Raw genomic sequence first — 25159 nt, 5'->3', positions numbered from 1 at the left:
TATCATTGTATTTTTTATTCATTTTATTTCTTTATATTTTATTTTGCTTGTGCTATAATGCATGTCTGTTGTCTGATTAAGACATTTAATTTTGTACCAGGACATTTATCGTTGTTTATACTGTTCAATAAAGTTTTTTTTTTTTTAAACGTTCACTGTTTAGTGGCGTCATTGTGTGTTCCGGGAAAACTTAGGTTGTATGGTCAGTGTTGGTCACAGGGCCTTTTAATGGCTGTTTTTGATCCAGCACTTATTCAGCCTTATCTTTAGCCTTTATAGTATTGATTGTTTTAATCTGAAAATATGAACAAACATCATAAATGTAATTACATCTTTTAAACTGAGTGAAATACAGTAAACAAACATAACTTTATTGTATGCAAATATTTTTTGTATTTTTATTCTTTTTTATTATTTTTTAACATTAATTAACCCTCTGGGGTCTGAGGGGTTTTGGGGGCCTTGGAGCAGTTTTGACATGTTATGTGTCTACTATGTGTTACTGTAGGTCAGGAGATGGTTCCATTCAACACGGTGGAGAAACCTGCATTCAAGTCAAAGCTTTAAAAATTTGACAAGCAGTACGAGTTGCCGGGCAAAACCTACTTTTCAGAAACCACACGTCCGACAATATTTCGGGAGCCGGCACGCATTTTAAGAGTGGCCCCTGGATGAGAAGTTGCAGCAGTCAAAAAGTTGAACTGGACGTGGCTGAACTGCTTTGGTCACAATTTACATTTGGCAGTTACAATGGCAAGCGTCAAGGACCGCACAGCCCGAGCAATGGGCCTGTGTCACACACCGGGGTGCGTTTCCCGAAAGCATCGTTAGCCAACTATGGTCGCAAGCTCCGTCATTTTCAGCATAGTTCAACGGTTTGGTGTTTCCCGAAACCATCGTTCCAACGATAGTTCGCAAACAGCATCGCAAACTTGTGTGATTGGACGACAGCTCTCGAGACAGCTAACGGTCAATACTCTGTTCAGGACTGCGCTACGGGATGGGGCACCAAACAGAAAATGGTCGAAAGGGTTTTAGAGCAAATTCCGGCTATCAGAAGAGTTTTGGATGACCGGAGACATCAACATCTAAATCCAAGCTGGCAGGACATCGCTGTCCTTGAATCCGTGAACGCAGCACTGAAACCCGCGGCTGAGTTTACGGATCTGCTGTCTGGCGAGAGCTACGTTATGGTGTCTTCAGTCAAACCCGTCCTGAAACTCCTGACAGAAGATTTACTTAAACCATCATCCGAGGATACCACCTTAACATCGGACATAAAGCACAAAATGTGCAGTGTTCTACATGGGAAGTATGAACCAGCTGCCTTACAAAAACTTTTGGCAAAGGCATGTTGTTTAGATCCTCGATATAGGGGCGATCATATCAATGACACAGAGACAAAATCCGCACTCATCGAAGAGATGGTGGGAGTGGAGGACGAAGAGACCGCTGACAGTGTGTCAGAGGTGTGAGACGAAGGCCAAGCTGCCACCTGCAGCAAAGAAAAGGACTCTTGGAGACCTGCTGAAGTCACGGATCACCTCCGCGTCAGCGTCCATACCCAAGAGAGCGCGAGCAGATAATGAGTTCACGCGTTATCTGCATGAGGAGTGCATCGACTCCAATGCGAATCCACTGTCCTGGTGGCGCGATAATCAGTCTAGCTTTCCGCTGCTGTCCAAAGTCGTGCGCAAATACATGTGTATTTGTGCAACAAGCACACCGCCGGAAAGAGTTTTCAGTGCCGCGGGGAATATTGTTACACCCATGCGATCCTCCCTGAAACCATGTAAGGTTAATATGTTGGTTTTCCTAGCGCGAAACAAGGACATGATAACCCAGGTCTAAATCACATTCGTTACACTTCCTGAGGGTCCTCAGAAGAAACGACATCACTCAGAGACTGCTGTTATCCTTTTACAGGTGCTCCATTGAATCTATCTTAACATACTGCCTATGTGTGTGGTTTAGCAGCTGCACAGTAGTCCAGAAAAAGGCTTTCCAACGGGTCATTAACACGGCAGAGAAGATAGTCGGTTGCCCCCTCCCTACAATGGTTGACCTTCACAGTGCTCGCTGTGCCAAAAAAGCTCAGAGCATTATCAGAGACACTTTCCATCCCGGCCACTCCTTGTTTGAACTGTTGCCATCAGGCAGACGATACAGGACAATCAAATCAAGAACAAACAGACTTAAAAACAGTTGTTATCCAACAGCAATAACCACCCTTAAAAGGATAGTTCACTTTAAAATTAAAATTCTGTTATCATTTACTCACCCTCAAGTTGTTTCAAACCTGTATTAATTTATTTCTTCTGTTGAACACAGAAAGATATTTTGAAGAATGTCAGTAACCAAACAGTAGTCTGTACCCATTGACTTACATAGTATTTTTTTTTCCTACTATGGAAGTCAATGGGTACAGACTACTGTTTGGTTACTGACATTCTTCAAAATATCTTTCTTTGTGTTCAGCAGAAGAAATAAATGAATACAGGTTTGAAACAACTTGAGGGTGAGTAAATGATGACAGAATTTTAATTTAAAAGTGAACTATCCCTTTAATGCCATAAAAAAACATTCATAAAACAATACTATAAAGGCCTAGTTAGATTGTGCAATAACTATAACTATGACAAAATGAATAGTGGCATGTGTGTGTATCTCCAATAAGGAGATTTTTTTTATTTTTTTTACATTTATTTTATTGATATTGATTTACTGATGCACTAACTGTTTGACAATTTTAAAATTTCGTTGTACAGGTTACAATGACAATAAAGGACTACTACTACATTTAACCCTTAAGTAATATTTAGTTTATTCTCTGTATTTTCACTTAGGCCTAGCCTACACATTGTTTTCATGTGATATCCTACTTTAGAATTCTTTTGTTTTTGCAAATTAGAAAAAGGCATTTTCCTATTACTTTTTTATTTATTGGAAAAGGCATGTTCTTGTTGCTGTTTGGCATTTAACAATAAACAAAAATGTTTTAAAACATGTCTCTGTCAGTTACTAAGGAACAATATATACTACATAACTCAATAATATAGCTTTGTATGCAGTAAAATCAGGATAAATTAGGTTTGTAAAAAAACAAAAAACGGCGGTAATATTGCATATTGAGCCACCCATAATAACCGCAAGGGAAATTTCTTAACCACAACAGCTCTAGTACTTAAGTGCATTTTTGTGTTGTGTTGTCCATATATTTAATTAATAGGGACAAAGCATGTTTTCATAATGTAGTTAATAGACCTAAACTATGAACTGGAATAATCTGGATTTGAATTTTGACTGTTGTATGTTCTTACAGTCTTAGAATCTGTTTATGAGTGAGTGTTAAGCCTGGGTCTCTGGGAGTCTAAAGTTCAAATGGGCAGTTAGCTAAGTGTGCCTCCGATCCACAGCGAAAACATGACTTCCTCTTCCCCACATGAGCAGAATTAAGAGGAACATGTGACGATTTCCCTGTTGTTCTGCGTTTTATTATGTGCTGCATTGCTTGTACGGGGGAGGTAACTTGGTGGGAATTTGAAATTAATTTAGCGTTAATTAATTTAGCAGCAGATTCAATCTGGCTTGCTATTGTCACAGGTCGAGGTGGGCCAAGCCAGACTGCACCCACCCCTAGACCAGGATCACCCTGAGGAGCGTGTCAAAGGAGGAGGCCGGAGACAGGAATAAAAGAATAACAACTTTATTTAATGTTTAAAAGCAATTTGAAAATCCTAATCTAAAATCCTCTTCTTTCCTTTCCCCAGGAATCCAAGGCAACACCGTGGTAAGTTATGGCCAGGTGGGTATCGTAGGTGAGTAGATAGGACAGGGCTCACTTCCTTCTGGCGCTGGTGCCAGACTCACAGTGGTGAGTGACGAACAGGTGAGTATACCAGGTGAGTAGACGGTCGGGGCTCACTTCCTTCTGGCGCTGGTGCCAGACTCACAGTGGTGAGTGACGAACAGGCGAGTATCCCAGGTGAGTAGACGGTCGGAGCTCACTTCCTTCTGGCGCTGGTGCCAGACTCACAGTGGCAAGTGACGAACACCACACAAGGGGCCTCCGGGCCACAGCAACCTCAGGGTCGTCGGCGGAGCAGAACTCTTTTTGAACAGGCCGGATCAGGACCTCCAGCAGAGATGTACGGTTCTCACGTGGGTTGTAAAGGGCGGGCACTTCACACCATACAGGTGGGTTTCAGGGCTGCAACAGACTCAAGTCACAAGCTGAGCGGGGCTCTCGCTGGGGCAGACAGCATAACACTTCAAGCAGGAGTAAACCGTTCTCACGTGTGTTGCAGGGGCAGAGTCACAAGGTGAGCGGGCCTTCACTGGAACAGACGGAATCAACACTTCAAATAGAGGTGAACAGCTCTCACATGGGTGGCAGGAGACAGAGTCACCAGCTGAGCAGGGCTTTCACTGGGGACAGACAGCATAAAAACTTCAAGCAGAAGATAAACAGTTCTCACGTGTGCTGCCGGGGACAGAGTCGCAAGCTGAGCGGGGCTTTCACTGGAACAGACAGCATAAAACTTCAAGCAGAGATAAACAGTTCTCATGTGTAGTGTGCACACAGGGGCTTTTCCTTCTGACATCCAACAGGTGACTACAATCGATCTCACTAGGCTCTTATGATGAACGGTAGACCAGCATGACACGTGGGGAGTGCACGGCGATAAAAGATAAATCTTCCACACACACACACGACAGTCCAACTCCAAACATGCAACGTGATGGGAAACGTCAATTCCAGCACTACAAATCCACTCTTCAAGTGCAAAATAAGGCCAACACTCACCCAGAGGTCTCGATCTGAAGAGCCGATGATAGTCAGAGTTGGGACAGATGTGGTGAATAATTTCCTCACCACTACAAGCGGGCTTCACTTCGCTGTTTCCAATGGTCAAGGAGGAGGCAAGAGACCGACAAGGAATCAGTATATTTCACTCAGTGCGATGTGTACCACGTGATCCGAGCACTCCAAACCAGTATCCAATTTAGTGTAGAAAACATGCGTTTATGAGATTCAATTTGTCAATCGCTCATCTCACTCTTTTCCAGTCCAGGCGACGAATTCCACTCTTCGAAACTGCCCTCGGATCCCACAAGCGACACTCCTCTTCTTTCACGATGATCCTTCAGCTGCAACACTCCACAAACATTTCCCAACGGGAGAGAACCACACCAGATCGACGGGGGAAGACAAGAAACAACAAGCCAACACGGAGAGAGAGCACACAGCCTTCTCTTTCTCTTGTGTTTTATCCTCTCCAAACACTGGCGCCACCTCAATCAGGCACTCAAAGTGAAGTCCCCACACCTGTTGCCAATCTGCCGTTTAGTTGTCATGACAACAGACACACACACCGGCCCGGGGACAGTGTTACACTGAAAGTGCCCCGGCGGGAACACTTCTCTGGTGGAATCAGTTCCGGGGATTATTTGTCACCCCGTGACACTATCGTAACTGCTCTGTCCAGTGTAAGATCAGTTCTCTTACGAGAGGTCTCTCGTACTGCGTAATATCTTACGCTAGGGGAAAAACTCTTTTCCACGAGATATTGAAGCCAAAAATTATCCTTAATTTTGATATAATGTAAAACGCGTTGCGGCAGCATGCAGACATAGGCAAGACGGCTCGCGCGCCTATTGGCTGCCTATTGCCCTAGAGGCCTCTCGTGACGTCAGATCCAATGGGGGCGCTTTGCGCCCACTACGTCATGTCCCGCCGAAACAGGCGTGGCCTAGGCCTATAAATACAGCTCGACAGGCTGATATACTCTGATTTTCATCTCTTCAGCGAAGCTCTCGCATATCTGGATCCTGAGAGGAAGAAGCCGCGCCGTCTGAAAAAGCCTTCTGCGGGACGAGCCTTTGCATCTGAAGCCGCTAGTCGACAACTCGCCGCCTTCAGTCGCTGTTCCTGCTACGCTATCCGACGTATAATATCCTTTTTCTCTGCTAAGTGTGTGTGTTCGCCGCTGCGACTCACACTCTTACAGCCATCTTAAATACATGCTCTGTTCCTACTTCAAGAAAAATTGCCTCCACTCTATGCTAAATCACTCTGTATTTTTAACCCAATCTAAATTATGACAGGAGCACTTCAAATCTGCCTAACGCAAGTCCTTTTGAAAGGTTGTGAGAATGGCAAGGTTATTATAGAAAGCAGAGTGGCGCAGCGGAAGCGTGCTGGGCCCATAACCCAGAGGTCGATGGATCGAAACTATCCTCTGCTAAGACTGCTTTCCTTATAAACATACTCTTTCCTTACTTGAAGAAAAGCTCACACATATCTGTGCTAAAACCCTTTGTTGTTTTCACCTGATCTCATTTATGACTCAGGCATTTCATGTGTGCCTAAACACAAGTCCTTTTGAAAACCCCTATGAATTGGTGGCCTTCTATGGGGAGCAGAGTGGCGCAGCGGAAGCGTGCTGGGCCCATAACCCAGAGGTCGATGGATCGAAACCATCCTCTGCTAAACCTTTTTTACTTAATGACCAACAGGCCTGTGGCGTGATTGATAATGAGCGACACGTGCGCGACGCACCGGTCTCGTATCTCTCATGGAGGAGTGGAAGCATAAAAGGAGAAGTGACGACAGTGAAGATCGAGAGAGGAACAGGCCTGATTTTATTTGATGTGTTGTTTCTGTTTTATGTGGCCAGCAGTCGTCCGCGAGGGGCTGCTGACTTATACTTTCGTTTTTGTATTTGTTTTATTTTATGATTAAAGAATTTGAATTTTCGGCGGTTCCCGCCTCCTTCTTCCCATAACAACATACCTCGTTACACCAACGATAGCGAAAAAATGCTTAATCCTCGTTGTCAATTTGTGGTTTCTGTCAGGAGTTAATAAACAAATCACTCTGAAAGAGCATTTGCAGTAGTGGGACCGAAGCTTTGGCCCTGAATAGTTCATCAGACAGGCTCAAACACTTGCTGGTTTTAAATCAAGTCTTAAAACCTATTACTATAGTCTGGCATTTGACGCTATGTGAGAGTTGTTTTATTTCTGTGCTGCTGACTGTTTATATCATTGATATAATAGGATATACGTGTACTTTATTTACGTGTATTTTAAAAAGTGCTTTATAAATAAACTTTGACTTTTTGACTTTGACTTCATCCATCTTGTTTACTCATCACTTTTGTTCTCCACACATTCCATCACTTCAACGGTTCTGACTTCCTCTTTGAAAAGAGTAGTCAACAATAAAATCCAACCCACGAACCAACAAAAGACATGATTTTTGTTATGACCTCATAAAGTAGTTTTCTGGATCATGTTAAAGAATATCTAAAATACATTTTTGTAAGCTTGTATACTGCTGCAATAGGTTATGTATTGGAATGTGTTAAAACAAAACAAAAAATTATTTAACTTTGTATGTCACATTTTCACTTCTGTTTTCATTTAACTGTTGTGCAGAGGTGGAAAGTCCAGGGGTCAGAAAGTAAAAGTCCTGCCATATGTTTATTCCACCCATGAACTCAGTCAGCTGATTTCACCAATTAGTTCTATCTCCTGGCTGAGAAACTGTGCTAATTAGCAAATCCAGGTGATTGGAACAAAATACTGAGGAGGACTTTTACTTTCTGAACTTGGACTTTCCACCTCTGCTGTTGTGTAAAAAAAACAACTGGTGTTCCTACACTAAATACATATAAAGGCTGCCATGGTTCCCCATGTGATTGTGTCATGTTGTCATTGGTTCATTGTGCACTGGGGCCTGTTTCAATATTGAGGTTCAACCAACTCTGAGTTTAAACTTGAACTTTTTTTATACCTTTTTTTTAAAAAGGTATATTTTTAATGTAACCTTCTCCTTCTACACACTTTGGTCAATTCAAGAATAATTCATGCAATTGTATATTGTTAATTTGAAAGCATTAAAAGTGCAGTGTCTTGTCTCTCAAAATGATTGAGGTTCATATGGGATTTAGTAATTAGTAATAAGTAGACCAATACTTTCTAAAGACAGTCATTATTATTATATTAATCTAATTACACTGTTGAAGATGTCAAGTTAGTAATAATAACTATTTTAGAGTAACTGTTATAATATCAGAGGTGACACTGGAAGAACCCCAGGCAGTTGTAAGTAGCCAACTCAATACACCAGAAATTATGACAAATAGTATTATAAAGTGTACTCAACCAAATGCTCATCTTCACAGGATGATGTGGATGAAGAAACACCGCTTCCTCTTTAAAAAAAGGGGGAGGAGACCGCAAGAAACTCTGGGTTTACCGAAGAAAACCTGCTCCCGACCAGGTTAGGTTCACAGAGTAAGTTGCCATGGTAACTGACTCTGAGTATAAGTTACCTCTCTTTCAGAAACGGGCTTGACTTACTCTGCTTTCTCGGGTTTGATATACCTCCCATTCTGAAACGGAAAACCCAGAGTTTCCCTCATTTCAGGGTTAACATGCTCAGAGTTTTCACTTAACCTTCTTTCTGAAACAGGCCCCAGGTGTCCCTTGTCTTGTCAATAGTTGTGTGTGTATTTTAAGCCCTCATGTTTGCCACGTGTCCTTCTCTAGTATTGTTACCTGTAACCACTGTTGAGTAACGTATGTCCATGTTTGAGTCTCGAGTTTCCTGTAGGGGTGGGCAGATCGAGGCTTCGTGAAACACTGAAACAGTTTGAAGCAAATGTGCTGTATTGTGTTGAGGCTTCAAACTTTCCAACACCCGTCTCTACGGTGACCCCTAGTGGTCAGAACAGTGTAAATGCAACAAAAAGGGCCAAACATGCATAAAAACACCTTTTGCAAAAAAAAATTGCAAGTAAAATCTTTCAAATGCAATTATCTAATCATCTAATAAGATTACCAAGTGCCTATATGTTCTTTTATCAATTTTCAGGGTTTGTTTTGTTTGTTCTATGATTGGCTCAGCTAAACAGGCCAATAAGAGACTATTAACTACCATTATTTATTTTAATTATACTAAAGTCTAATTAAAATGTCTACCAATGTATAAAACTGATAAGAGTTTGATCATTGGTTCTCAGTGACTCCTCATGAATCATAGGTTGACTAGAGATCATCGCCCCCAACGGTGAACCGTTGACATTTTGAAGCGTTTCGAAACAGTTATGACGTAATGAAGCCTCGTTTACTGAAATCACGTGACTCTGGCAGTGTGACACAGGCACAAACCATTGATTCGGAACAAAAGATTTGTAAAGGTTTCGAAGCTTCATGAAGCAGTGTTTTGAAATTGCCATCACTAGTTTCCGGCCATGCCTTTGTTTTATGTTTGATATAATTAAACTGCATTTGGGTTCTGCAAACTTAACTCCAGTGGATCCCCTGTTGCGGACTATCACTCTTACAGTATTTATTCTATGCAATATTTTTGCAGTTCCTAATACAATTACTAGCCAACTAATGAGAAACTTTGTTTTTGTTTTCTCAGCAAATAAATGTTTGTATTCATAGTGCTTGGTAAAAGTTACATTTAGACCCTGTGTACATGCCAGTGAGGTCAGATTTTGTCATCTCTCTCCTTCGGTTTCATTTATTTATCCCTCTTTCTCGGTGCATTCTTGAGCTTCACTTATTTTCTTCATGAATGAATCTCCATCATTCAGAGCTCCAGTAGTAGGTCAGCAGGGAAGAAGCCCAGTTTACGGCCAGTGCTCACTTTCAGATATCCGTTCACCTCTTCTCCTTTCTTCACCACGATCTACAAAGTAGAACGCAGTTATAAATCTGAAAAATCAATCGGTGATCAGTCAATAAACTGCCTCTTAAATACATTTTTATTCGGTTCCTTTACGCTTACTTAAGTATAAACATTAACTAGGCAGACCAGAGGTCTCATTTATAAAGCGTGCGTACGCACAAAACGGGGCTGGAAACGTAAGTACGCCAGTTCCCACGCAAAGGTTGTGATCTATAAAAAACAAACTTGACGGGAGAATGTGCGCACCTTTAAGCAAACTTTGAGCCGTGCGTACGCACATTCTGGAGACAAAGGGAATTGGCGACACCGATGGTGAGCTGGAGTTAAATGTCTTTTTGGTCACTTTTAGACAGAAAATCTAAATAAAATTATTCATATACAGAAAGATAATTCAAATATAATTTCATTCACCAAGCCTATCACTTGAAGCAAATATCCACATCTTAAATGTCCGCGCCAGCGAGCGCGTCGGGCCGTTTAGTGAAACTGACGCATATCTAACGGCAGATGAAGTAAAACTGTAAATCTTCATTATGAGTCCTAATCATAAATACAGTGCATGTTCACAATAACAGTTTAAATAAAATAATGATTTAAACTATGTTTTACTTCTGATATAAACATTTAGATTAAATATGCCATTCTCATTAATGGAGTTAAACACTTAAACTACATGAAATTTACTGAAAAGTTCAAATATATATATATATATATATATATATATATATATATATATATATATATATATATATATATATATATATATATATATATATGGTAACACTTTACAATAAGGTTCATTTATTAAACATTAGTTAATGTATTAACTAACATGAACTAACAATGAGCAATACATTTGTTACAGTATTTAATAATCTTTGTTAATGTTAGTTAATATGAATAAAGCTGTTCATTGTTAGTTCATGTTAGTTCACAGTGCATTAACTCATGTTAACAAGATTTTAATAAAGTACTAGTATATGTTGAAATTAACATTAACAAAGATGAATAAATGCTGTATAAGTGCAGTTCATTATTTGTTAATGTTAACTAATGTAGTTAACTAATGTTAACTAATGAACCTTATTGTAAAGTGTTACCATATATATATATATATATATATATATATATATATATATATATATATATATATAAACATCATGAAAATAGCAGATTGTGCAAATATAACGCAAAACAAGGTCTATCTGTTTCCATTACAAATATAAATCAATTAAAAATACTATTTGGTCAGTGGAAAAGATTGAGAAAAACTTTCTCTGAAATGTATTTTACACTATTTTATTTATTTATTCAAAAACAAGGCAAGGATAGGCTACTAAATTATTTTTATAAATGTAATGGGACAGCACATCCCTATTTCATATTTTCCTAATGTCTTGTACCGGTAAACATGTTATCACGTGGATGAATAATCATATGCAAATGATATGCAGATGAGGATCTGCATAGTAAAACGAGCCGTTGTAAGCTCATATATGGTTATTTCGGGGAGGAGACGCATGTGCGCACAATCTTCCGCTGTCTGGGATTTATAAAGTGAATTCTGCGCAGTTTCTGGCGTACGCACGGTTTTATAAGTCTGAATATTTTTTGCGCACGCCATTTTTGGCTTTCGGGCGCACGTACACTTTTAGTAAAGATCTTACGCACAGTTTTATAAATGAGGCCCCAGATTTTTAGAGTATCATACCATGGGACATACAGAGGTATTCCAGTTGAATTATTCAGGGGAGAGGAGTGCATAAAAACACATTTGCCATTTCTCAGGTTTAGCTCGATATACAATTTGAGAAGCTGTTTGCAGTGAGACATCAACAGAAAGCAGCTGTGTGCGCTAACTCTCCCCAACACTTTATAAATAATAGTGATCCGCATGACATTCACACATCCCTCTTTAGTCCTCACCACACAGACACACACTGACCTGATCTTTCTTCAGCGTAATCTGGCCCATCTCTCTGTTTCCCACGAAGGAGCGTTTCACTTTATACACCCTCTCGCCTGCTCGCACCCTGATGATGTAATTCATGGGCAAGTAGCCTGTCTTCTCCCCAATCTTACCCTTTGAGACACACATAGACACAGTTTCAAACAAACACAATCCTAATCAAACACAACTGAATCATCTAATCAAGCTCTTTAGGACAGTGTTAATTTTGACAGCACATTTTTATTTAGTTTTAGTCATAGTCTTTTGACTAAAATGCCATTTTTTGTTTTAGTCATATTTTAGTCATCTGAATTGTTTTAGTTTTAGTCGACGAAATACAATAAGATTTTAGTCGACTAAATCTACAGTAGATTTAGTCGACTAAAATCGAATGGGTTTAGTTAAATTGTAATGCATTAATTTAGAATTTCTCTAAAATTTCCAAACCAATGATATATTCCCATAAAAACATCTATTAACCTGTTAATATATTTAAAAAAAAAAGTTTGAACATGCAATACAGACACAGATTTAGCACTGTGACATAAAATAATATCTTAAAATTAAATGAAAACACTATATGTGTTTTTTTTAGCGTTTGTACTTATCTGTATTGCTTTGTTTGCTTAATACAAAAAAATAAAATATTGTGCACTCCATGTGCGTGAAAAGACCAGAGTCTCCTTTATTCGTTCCCGTTCTCTTGTAAACTGCGTGACATGGTTTCACCTTTCAATCATATTTGTGTGAGACACTTTGCATTCCAGCTAAAATTATGTATTGTGAGAAGAAATTAAAAGGGGAGGGTAAAGTGATCACAGGAGATGAATTTGAAACCTTAGTAATAATGATATGAACCCTGCATGTTTCTTTGAGAGGGCTATAAGAAGCATTGTTGTGTTGAGGGGACTTCTGCTCAGAAATCTCCCAGCCATTAAACCAGCAACTCTGGCCCTCAAGATCCATTTTCCTTTAGAGTTCAGCTCCAACTCTCACCAAACCCACCTGAACAAGCTAAGCAAGGTCTTCAGGATTACTAGAAAGCTACAGGCAGGCGATTGGGATCATGGTTGGAGTTGAACTCTGCAGGAAAGTGGATCTTGAGGACCAAAGTTGCCCAGCCCGGCATTACATGTATGAAGGAGAAAAACTGTACTCCTGACTCACTCATGTACTCCTGTACTAACCTAGCCTGGGAAAACCCAGACCACTTCCGGCAAATTTAGATTTTCTCTGCAAGTGGGTCTGGCAAAGAGCCCATTGAAACCCATTTCCAATCTGTCGAAATCGCGGCACCAATCAGAAACGTTGGGGCGGGCTTTACACGATGACGACAGAGCAGTGACGGTGACGCAGATTTTACATTACAGAGATGGATGCCGCCGTGGAACATCACTCGTTCGAATCAGCTATCGCGTCTGTTTCAAGCGATTTAAAATTGTCATTTTCGTTAAAACCAGAGCAAAAAACAGCACTCGAAGCCTTCATATCTAAAAAAGATGTGTTTGCTGTCTTACCAACTGGATTCGGAAAAAGTCTGATATACCAGCTTGCCCCGTTGGTGGCTAAACGATACGTCATGTCCTTCATTGGTCTGATTGGTTTTAGATCTATCCAATTGCGCCCAGAGCCATTTGAACGACGTCCGTTGGTGCAGGCCCGGTTCTAGAACCAAATCACTGAGGGTGCTTCTGAAAATAGTGAGGGTGCTTACATAAACGTAGGATCATCCAAATTTTTTTAGTCTAGGGGGAGGGTCACCCAAATTTCATATTTTACCGTTTTTTTGTATTCATGAAAATAGAAAAATGTCAAAGTGGCTTGTTTGGTGCATATTTTTCAGTCTCAGCCCCCCCTCGCCAGCAGATGGGTCTGACCCAACAAAAATCGTTTGATAGTGCGCGCGCGCGTACACGCTCAGAAAAAGTGCATCATGTCAGAACAAAACGCCAATGAAATGTTAACACGACAAAGCTTTAAAACACGAGCAAATAATGAACTTTTGTGATTGCGAATAAGTGCAGTGTCCTGTGAGTAACTCTACCGCTGTGAAGTATAGTCACTGACATGAAGCTGACTAGCTCAAAGGTTTCACGTTGCCTGCCTAGCAACTAAATATTCTTTTAAAGCTTCAAACCAACAGCAGAAACGATAGGCATTTTATTTAAAAAATGGTAACACTTTATAATAAGGTTTCATTTTGTTAGCGTAAACTAATTTCCTGAGCGGGACGCACACACGCAAACAAAGTGGCCAATTAAAGAGACATCTTCACCTATGTGTATCGCGAAAGGACACAACCAATCAAATGCATTAAACATGAAAGCATAATTAAATAATTTCTGTTTTGACAAACCGTGTTAATGGATTTATTTTGTGTATTAGCCTATATGTATGAGTCGAGTGTGAATCCGTCTGTGTTTCTATTGTCGGCAAAATCTCGTTTACATGTGTGCTATTAATAATTTCATCTGAGGGTGCTTTCACTTTTGTTTGAGGGTGCTTAGCACCCCCAAGCACCCCCGTAGAACCGGGCCTGCGTTGGTGACGCCCCTGTGGAAATGAATTGTCTATGGAGCTTTGCCAGACCCTAACTCAGTTACAACTGAGAGTGGTCTGGGTTTTCCCAGGCTAGTACTAACCTTAACTTCTGATAGAAATCCACCACAATGAACTCACCCTCCACCACTCCTCATTAGAGTCATCCAGCACTGTGATGCGATCTCCTGGACTGAACACACACACACACACACACAACACACCTGATCAGGTTTAGAAATTAAACTAATGAAGCATTTATGATGGTTTTGACAATGCATTAATGCTATGACTGAATTGAAATATAAATAAATATGTGAATAGACTCACTGGAAGTCTAGGTCATCTTTCTCAATAGCTTTGAAGCGATACAGAGCCATATAATAGTGAGACTGACTGAACGTCTGCTGCTGCTTCTTGTTCTGCGAATCAAACACAGTCTGTTAGAGGGTTTATTTGCCTCTTTCATGGACAGCGACAGAGAAGTGGGGGTGAGATCAGGAACCCGACTGAGATTCGGTTGCAACATGTTAAAGCGTGTGCACTACATGTTCAGTGAAAATGTGCATATTTGTCTCAGATCATCTTTAGACCATGAAAGCAGGCCAAAGTAATCCAGTCTTTGACCACTAGGTGGTGTTGGTCGCAAGCTTTCCTTCAGGGCATGCTGGCCATGTAACAGAGAAAGTTTTCTAATAACATGCCAGTGTTTTATGACAAAATACAGGATTTTAGTTATCAAAATGATCTATTAGAGACGCTAAAGGGTTTGAGGGATATTTTCGATGTACTCGATCAGTCTGCCTTATTTCAATGATTGACACACAAATTAAATTTGGTAAACATACGACATGAAATTGTCCTTAAAGCGTTTTGTAATTTCTAAGTTTAGCTGATTTTAAAAGTGTTTTAAACCTGTAAAACAACTGCTGGTGTTGTCATTTACAACTGCAAAGACTCTTTGTTATATAAGAAAGTATGTGAAATATGAAATGATTGTAAAATTCTAGGTAACATAATGAAATTCTTTAATAATAATCCTTTACTTTGAACCTTTTTCCTAACATGAATTGTATCAAAACTTTATGCAACATTGAACATTTTACAGTAAAAATATTTTTGAGCAGACGATTTTTGTTGATTATGAGTTTTCAATAATGTAACCTAGTAAGTTGTCTTTACTTGAAGAATCAAGTTGAAACAACATTTGACAAAGTTGTTAAAACTCAGAGAATCAAGTTGAACTTGAAGTGAACTTTCATTTCTAAGTTTAACAGACTTGAAATATTTTACAGTGTAGAAGCTTATGCACAAGAACAAAGAGGTTTGTTGAGTGAAGAACAATCTTATGTGATTACCATATGTGTGCCATTCTTTGTTTAGGTGTAAATAAAAACCTGTTCATAAAGTGATCGTATCTCTTCACAAGACTTTGATTAAACTGCTCGATTCATGTGGATTTGTTTTACGATGCCTTTATAACCTTTTTGGATCTGGTAGGTTTTAGTTACCTAGATTTTCAAAGTCTCTCTGGTTTCATTACAAATATTTGTACTTGCTTTTGAAGATTAACCAAAGTCTAATGGGTTTGGAACAACATGATGTTGACAGAATTTTCTTTTTTGGGTAAATTATCCCTTTAAGTTTCTATGAAGTTCTAGTCTCTAGATATGGCTCAGGTTTATAGGATTTTTTAGTCTTTTAGAAAAGAAATAGCACACCTCACAAGCCACACTTTTTGAGGTACAAATCATGCTTATAGCCCAGATGTTGTAGTATGAGTTATGCACTATAGTAGTTCAGTACTAGGGGTGTGCTCAAATCCTTAACCCATCATATATGACCGATAGTATTAGTGATACATGCTTTAACAAGCACCACTATTGACAACTAAAACTACGCAACAAACACCAAATAACAAGACACACACACACACACACACCCAAACTCATAAGGGAATGATAACATTCAATATTCTGGACCGGGCTGGAACTAGAAACTTTGAAAATCCTGCATAAAGTTGACAAACCAGTCCATGCAACCTTTGCTCCTGTCCATGCAACTTTTTGGACAGCATGAACACTAGTAGAGCTGCATTTTACCTTGTCGTCTGTTGCTGTTTTGTCTTTCTTGTCTCCATCTTGCTTTCCTAACAATAAAGGATAAAGGTTGCCCATTCAACATGTCTTTTTTGGTGTTAATGGATATAAAGAGCCAATATACTGTAGATTGATTCAAACTGCCTTTGTTTCCCACAACAACAACAAAATCAGTATTAACAAACCAATCTCATATTGAGTCTCATATTAAGTCTTATGGATTTAGGGCAATATCAGGATGAGTAAATGTTGACTTGTCATTTTTTTGGTAAACTATCTCTTTAATAATGAACAGAAAAGAGGGATCATGTACAAATTGCATGTTGCTTTTTATTTAGTACTGCCCTGAATATTTAACATAACAGATGTTTAGATAGTCCACAAGACAAACTGTACAAATTCTAATAAAATGACCCTGTTCAAAAGTTTATATACACTTGATTCCTAATACTGTGTGTCATTGCATGGATAATGTACTGCTCATCTGTGGAAACGACGGAAGAACGTGCTAGAATTGAACAACAAAGCATTCATGTTCATTATATGGTCACACACTGAACCTGTTACTGGTTAATGCAGATAAGTCATCTGTGACATCTATCAGCTTATTTGGTCTGTTACAGAAACTTTACACTGTTCAGCTCCATTGGACCATTCTCACAGAATATATCAAGAAGTTTACAGTGAAAGTATTGCCAACAACCAGGTGGGAGTGTAGGGTTGAAGCTGGTCAAGCTGAAGGTATTGGGATGCAGATTTTGGTGAAGAATTGGAAGGTCCTGCAGATATGGCCTTTTGTGATCAGTACCATTGATCCTGAAGAGTCCCAGATATTTAGGAAAGTAATTAGGACAGTGACATAATTTCTTCAGGGATTTCATCATTTGATGGATTCAACTCAGGGAAATAGCAGAGAGGCTTGAGGTGGAGATGAACTAGCCAGATGTGCATCAGAGAAGAACAAATGAACCGTTTGAGGACGAAGGATTGAGAAAAGAATGAGATTTTTTCCTGCCTTTGTCACATTAGAGGACAGGTTTTCACTCATGGAAACCTATGTGCTGAATGTATTCTTCTACTCCAGGAGCAGGACTGGACACCCCTGCTCAACTCCATTGACATAGTATTGGGCTAACACAAACACAGACATACACACACTCCAAATCACACTCAGTTTAAGGCCTATTCGGATGGGATTATTTTTTACAAGGGTAGATGGAGTAATGTTATTTTACCAAAGGACGGCTAGAATTGACACGGGATACGCAATCTCAGTAAAAGTAGCATAAGTGGGAGGAGAAACTTGATTTACGCACTGTCGTCATGTGTGTATTACGTTGCTTCCTGATAGGATGTGCGAAAACACATACAGTATAACCTATATTTATATATAAAACAGTTTTGTCTGGTCAAACACTGTATTATTTAAATTCAGATTGGATTATGTTGGTAATAGGCACTTACCTAACGCTAAAATAAGTTTTGTGCCTCTAAAAAGTGCTTTTGACCTTCTTTTTAATCCGAATGGTATTTGGAAAACACTTTTTCCCACTTGTTAAGACTTGTCCCACCGTCATGTTAAGTGTGCTATTTGGGACAGGGCCTAAGTTTTACCCCGACTGCAATCCTCTCTTGCCCAGGGACTAACACCCTCTGACCTCATCATGGACACTATAGACTATACTTACTTACAGACCACATATATTCCCACATTACAAACTGAAAACTTCAGTTTCAGCTTGGCCTTTTATCTATGGCCCTGTCCCAAATGGCACACTTCATATTCACTTTAGTTCTAGTCGACTTACAATGGCTGCCGTGTGTGTGTGTCCGCTAAATCCACAAGACCGTAGGGTGTCCCATTTGTCATTTTAGTTTTCAGAAGAGCGCCCCCCCCCCCCCCATTGTCCTATCCTAACAAACCACACATCAATGGAAAGATTATTTATTCAGCTTTCAGATGATGTATATATATATATCACAATTTAAATACAAATTTACCCATGGTCCAGGGTCACATATAGAGTATACCAGCAAATCAATTCTACAATGTAAAAGACACAAAACAAAATTGATTTCATTTGCCAGCTAGAGACTGCAGTTTCAGCAGTTATTTAAATGAATGAGTTTTTACCCTAAATTACTGTTGCAAGGTTGATGCGACACGACAACACTTTTCGATCACGTGGATTCCTAATAAGATGACTGCATTTCAACCACGGAAATTCACTGTAAAGGTAACAAACAATCAGCAACTCCTGGCTTAACTTACCCTCAACAATCTCTTCATCCTCCTTCGGTTGTTGAGCTTCCTCTTCCTCCATCATCATCATCATCATCTTATGAAAGGAAGGATGTTCATTACATTCTTCATAGACGTGAGGGCTTTGCTGAATTATTCTTAACAGCAGAACGTGTCACTTACGTTCTTTTTGTCTTCGGACCCTTTCTTCCTCTCTTTGTTGGCCATGATCACACCCACTCTCAGTGTGTCGAACACCGGATCAGTGCGGTTCTGCTGACCTACACATGCAGTTTCAATTCTGTGAGTATCATTTCAATGTGTTCAGGTTATTTTTTATAGATTTCATCATACAGTCATTTTAACAGTATTTACCTTCACAATAAACTTCAAACATTGTCAAATATAGGCATACGTTATTTTATCAGACATTCAAATATTTATATTACGTTATGCGTACCAAATAGAAACATTCTAGACTTTCTGACTAGCACATACCGTATTTTCTGGACTATAAGTCGCAATTTTTTTCATAGTTTGGCTGGTCCTGCGACTTATAGTCAGGTGCGACTTAATTAATACAGACTGAGATGAACCAAGAGAAAACATTACCGTCTACAGCCGCGAGAGGGCGCTCTAGTTAGTGGAGTTGTTCAGAAGCGACACTGAGGAAGAACTCAATGGATTCAGTGTTGAGGAATGAGATCGGGAGCTTGGTGAACTTGCTGGACTCACTGGCTAATGTTAGTTTAGCCTATTCAGCCTCCCAGGAATATGTTCTTTATGCTAATGTGTCGCTGAATAACTGTTAATGTGTTACGCTAACACACCGGACACTATTCAGCTGTTGTTCTGTGTGCTGTTGTGTAGTTGAATAACTTGCCTTTCCAGATTAAATGTCTGTTCTTGGTCTTGGATTTTGTGAAATACATTTCTAAATAAATGCGACTTATAGTCCAGTGCGACTTATATGTGTTTTTTTCCTCTTTATGGCACATGGACTGATGCGACTTATAGTCCGGAAAATACGGTAATTGTCTGTGCTAATGTAGGTTGTTATACTATGTTTATGAGCTAGCACTCTTAATATAAAAATATGTTCTAAAAAAAGGTTTGTGCTATGTTCCCATTAAGTTATGAAATTGTTATTTCTGAATGTTCTCTGAACGTTTAAAAATGCTTTTGAAAACTTTTATTTTCTTGGTTATGCAAACTTTAAGAAAACATCCCATTTTAGTATTCTTTAAACATTTTGGGAACATTACTTTTAAATGTTCTATAAACATTCTGAAACAAGTACGGTAGTAACATTTAAAAAATGTTAGCTGAACGTCCAACTAAAATTTTTCAGAAAACTATTATTTGAACAAATGTCAAACTTTCTATTAACGTCAGTCACTGAGAGAACATGTTCATAACTTTGAGAGAACCATTATTCAGTATTTCGAGAACGTTCCTGTTAGTTCGGTGTTCAGCACATGCTTGAAATTCCCAAAATACTTCTATTGGATTATTTGTTTCCCTTGTTTGTTTAAACTCGACTTGTTTAATTAATTATCACCAAGAGTATTTTCATGTCAAAAATGTATTCATTATACATTATACTCACCGGAGTTATTGATCTCTTGATCATAGAGAGGAGAACTGTATGCTCGTCTAAATCCAGGAGGCTGACAGGAGGAGAGATATTATTGAAAAGATGTATGTACTGTATATATATATATATATATATATGTATATTAGAAAGCATATAGAATGTCATCTCACTATTTTTCCAAAGCATCTCTGGAACTGCACGTATGACTGGCACGAGTGGTGAATGTTGGTCTTGCAGTTTTTGCAGCGCAAGGCAAATTTATTATTGACTGAAAGAAGAGGAACAGGAATCAGTTGGATCAGTAATATTGCAATAATATCGTATCGTGAGTTCAGTATCGAGATATGTATCGAAATCTTGACATGATGGTATCGTTACACCCCTGGTTGACTCCCGCTTCCTCTCACTCCATCCGGCTGAATAATGCTATTATGCTGTTACTGAATTTCAGCGCGGGGTTATGAGTATTGTGCATAATTTCAGTAATTCCCGCACCAAAAGCATGCGCACCGCTGATCTATATAAGTGGCGCGCACATAAAGCTGCTTCTCAAACAGCTCGCGAGTACCAAAACTATTTTATCAAGGTATCGAAGAATTGTGACAAGCCTATTATAGGCATTAAAATAAAAGTGGAAAAATGCGTGCAAATTTAAAAAATATATTTTTTAAATATTTTTTGGTATTTAAAAATGATTTGCAAATAGAGATGAATAAATCACTATACGGATATTACACATAAAATTTCTTCTTATTTTTGGAGAATATTTAAATTGTATAGGCACTGATGGAGTGAACTGTGAACTTACGAACAATCATCCGCGCGCAGACGTCACAGAACTTGGGTTTCTTGCAGTAGTGGTCCTTAAATTTGTGTGGTTTGTCATTGATTTGGATCACCGGCTCAGGCGTTGGAGGAGGAGGAGCCTCTTCTTCCTCCACCTCTTCATCATACACAAAATACACCTGAGGAGGACAGACCGTGAGATGTGTGTCACATGACACACACACACACAGAGAAACTCACACACGTACAGTGTTGTCGTCCTCCTTTACGACATTGTCTGGCGCCGGAGGATTATCATGAATGTCCAGCGAATCTTTATCCTCGAGTCTGAAACACAATCCTCATTTAGATAGTTGTAGACTCGTATAATAATGTTCCTGAAAGACGATATAATCTGTGGAAACACTCACTGGTCATATTGAGCCATGAATACAGCGTCTTCAGTCCGTCAGCAGAGGTCAGCACCTACACAACCATCACACATTAGCTGGTTTTATGAATAAAACTGTCAAAAGTGATGCTAATAGTAGTCAAACTCAGTGGTGGAGAGCAATAAAGTATTTTAACTTTGTTACTGACTGTACATTTTTACATTAAAACTTTTACTTTTACATACCAAAGTAAAATATCATACTTTATACTCTACTAAAAGACGTTCTGGTAACACTTTACAATAAGGGTGTACTAATAAGCATTAATTCATGCTTAACTAATGCACAGATAATACTGAATTAATGTATTACTAATGATTATCTAAGCTATTCATTAATGATTGCCTCATTAGCAACTAATGAAGAGTGTCTGGTTAATATATTAGTTCATATATTAATTGTTATTAATTAAATGTGTAAGTGTGTATTAATTCTATAATACCTTATTTTAATAACTAATAGTGTTAATTAATTTGTTAATTACCACAATGAGCCAAAGCCTTATATTTCAACTTCCAGATAATACAGGTAAACTAATATGCATTAATACATTATTAATTACAGCATTAGTAGTGTGTCGATTACTACAATGTTTTTGGAAAGCAGTGTTTAATAAACAGCTTTTATAAACTCTAGTGATGGTCATTAATGATTAATTAATCATTTGCTAACAATCATTATGTTGTGACTTTACTTATTGAGGCACATCATTAACTCATAATCTAGTAATTGTAGTAATTGACACACTACTAATGTTGTAATTAATAATGTATTAATGGATATTTGGCTCATTGTGGTAATTAACAAATTAATGAACACTATTAGTTAATAAAATAAGTGATTAAGGAATTAATCCACAATTACATATTTAATTAATAACAATTCATATATGAACTATTAATGAAATATGTTCTTCTCTTCTTCCAATTTGTAATTTGCATCATCTGCTTCATTTTTAATGTGATTTTAATGTGATTTAGTCATAGTAAAAGCATGAATAATTTTTTTTAAAATAAATCAATATTTGACATTTAATAAAAGAATCGCTGCAAAAGATGCGAATCTTTTGCGAAAGAGACCGAAAATTCTCGGGACAGCAGCATGTGTCCAAATTTCCAAAGGTCTCAGTCACGGCACTGCAAATTTCGCTGCAAATCCGACCCGGAGACTTCACATAGAAATAGGAATACTTGCTTTCAGAGGTAATAGCAAAACCCTCCAAGTGGGTCATTTTATAGTGAGATTACAACCCCTTCACACACAGGTAATAACAAATGGATTCATTTTAGTAGAAAAACTCCATACAGCACCTTTAACATGCTATATAAGAATATCTGTGGGGTATTTTGAGCTAAAACTTCACACACACACACACACACACACACACACACTGGGGACATCAGAGATTTATTTCACATCTTGTGAACGGGCATTATACCTCCCCTTTAAAACATTGCATGTTACATGTTGTTATTTTTACTTGTTGCACACCTGATTTATCAGTAATTTTGATATTTTAGATAGCTATCAGAGGAAATCAGTGTACAGTTACAAAGTGATTTAACTCTTCTGTTTAACAGCAAACTAAGGCCTGGCTTACAAGTATCAGTTATTTATATATTTATTCACGGCCTTCAATGTAACTTTTTGGTCACACTTTAGTTTAGGGTCCAATTCTCACTATTAATAATGACTTTTTCCTCAATAAACCACAAATTACTGCTTATTAATAGTTAGTAAGGTAGTTGTTAAGTTTAGGTATCGGGTGGATTAAGGGATGTAGAATACGGTCATGCAGAATAAGACATTAATATGTGCTTTATAATTACTAATAAACAGCCAATATCCTAATAATATGCATAATAATAAGCAACTATTTAATAGTGAGAATCTTTTATTATTTTAATCGCAGTCCTGGTCATTAAATGTGTGGTAATTGTTAGTTGGTAAATATTACATGGTTACATTATTTTGCAATAAAAAGCGGTTTCCCCTCACAGCTGCTAAAGCTCTTCCATAACTGTATAGACAACAAACAAGTACAGCATATTGCAGAAGTTTATGCATCATAACATAATGAAATTGTCCAATCAAATATACCAACTAAGCATTTTAATTTCACACACACACTCTCAGTTTCTATTTCTGGGCTGGAAACACAATCTGAGTCCAACTAAATGAGTATCTCACTAGGCAGAGTTACAGAGGACAATATGACGGATGTTTTCTAGGTTGCATAGAGCAAGTATATTTCAATAGTCACACTTAAATGCACACATTCTCAATAAGAGTGAAGCATGTGACCTACACTAAGATGATTAAATATACATACCTGGTAATGGTGATTTGCTTTACTATAATCTGATGTCTTCAATGAGCTTTCAACCAATGAGATGTTGTCCTACAGCATGTTAAGCTTCTGTTTGCAGTCGATCTATAAGTTAATCTGAACTCACTAATAACCAAACTGGCTTGAGCTGAGGAACAAACACTTGTGCATGTACGTGTGTGTACGTGTGTGTGTGTGTGTGTGTGTGTGTCACTGTGAGTGTTTTAAACAGGTGGCAGATGACGAAGAGTAATACGACCCCCCCCCCCCCCCTCTCTCTCTCTCTCTCTCTCTCTCTCTCTCTGACAGACATGCACAAATGTAGTCAGTTCGGGTCATTCACAGATTCACTGCAGGCCTGTGAGTTTCATCCAGCGCTGTAACAGAGAGGCCAGAACAATAACAGAGAATGTGTTATATATATATTTAACATAAAACAAAAAATAAAAACACTAATACATCAAATCATAGGTTTAATTTTAAATAAACTAATTACAAAAGTCTCTAATTTTGTTACAAGCTATTTGACTTATTTATTTTAGTATTTTAGATCTATTTTGGTCTTTTTGTGCCTTTATTGTATAGGACAGCCAGGAAAGCTCGGGGAAACTCGGGTCGCCTGAGGCACAGTTGCGCTATATATGTCAGAGAGAACTAACTTTACTAACTTATACTTTCTACAGAATCAGAAATGTAGCATAATTTGTCATTATACCTTCGTCAATACACTGTAAAATTAGTTCAATGTTAAAATTACCGTAAAAATAACGGCAGCTGTGGTGGTTGGCAGAAATTTACTGTAAAAAAAAAAATTTCATTATCTGATATAATGTTAATTCCCAACCTTTGAAGTACTGATATCTGTTTTGCACCTTTGTAATACCAGTAATACTTTAATACTGTAATACTTTGACAACCAGCAAACAGTTATTCACCGTATAATATAGTAAGGAAACTTTCTTTTAATCAATTAACTGTTTTTCACCATAGCGTTTTTACCTTTAACATCATGATAAATGTTCTTTACACTCAAGCCAAAATGACAATACAATTTTCAAAACATATAACTATAATTTATCATATAATTTATCATATAGGTGTCACATGGTGGTTGGGAGGTAAGTACCGAATGCAGCAGTGAAATGTGTATTAAACAATGAACTCAGGAAAACAAGAACACGAAACAGAACAACCATCCAAACGCAACGAAAACAGACAACCGAACTGACCCAGACACAGGGCTTAAAGCAGCACTAGGTAACTTTTCAACCTTAATAATATACTTCCAAGTCTCTTGTGATGGTACATCGACTTACAATAGGTTGAATGACACGTCTGCCATAGCCTGACGGGGTCTGTAGCGTTTTTAATCGTACTTTTAAACTTCGGGTTTCGGGTAGTAACCGGCGAACAAAGAGAACTACAAAATTCGACTGCTTTACGGCATATACGTCACTTCCACCACCACCCCCACTTC

The 25159-nt window shown here is 38.4% G+C and overlaps 1 protein-coding gene across 1 annotated transcript; it reads right to left on the bottom strand.

The window, feature by feature from the left end:
* Positions 1–8657: 8657 nt before the first annotated feature.
* stac3 (SH3 and cysteine rich domain 3) lies at positions 8658–23903 on the bottom strand. Its single transcript, XM_079619579.1, has 13 exons — positions 23686–23903; positions 21333–21387; positions 21171–21249; positions 20945–21101; positions 20307–20404; positions 20149–20209; positions 18723–18820; positions 18570–18636; positions 16301–16347; positions 14529–14620; positions 14340–14391; positions 11655–11792; positions 8658–9709 (listed from the first exon to the last, which is right to left on the bottom strand). The coding sequence occupies exons 2-13, from the start codon at positions 21347–21349 to the stop codon at positions 9611–9613; spliced, it is 1005 nt and encodes a 334-aa protein (XP_079475705.1). The 5' UTR covers positions 21350–21387; positions 23686–23903; the 3' UTR covers positions 8658–9610.
* Positions 23904–25159: the final 1256 nt, after the last annotated feature.

Source organism: Phoxinus phoxinus, assembly GCF_949152265.1.
Source record: "Phoxinus phoxinus genome assembly, chromosome: 7".
NCBI lineage: Eukaryota > Metazoa > Chordata > Actinopteri > Cypriniformes > Leuciscidae > Phoxinus > Phoxinus phoxinus.
This window is presented reverse-complemented; position numbering and strand designations above follow the sequence as displayed.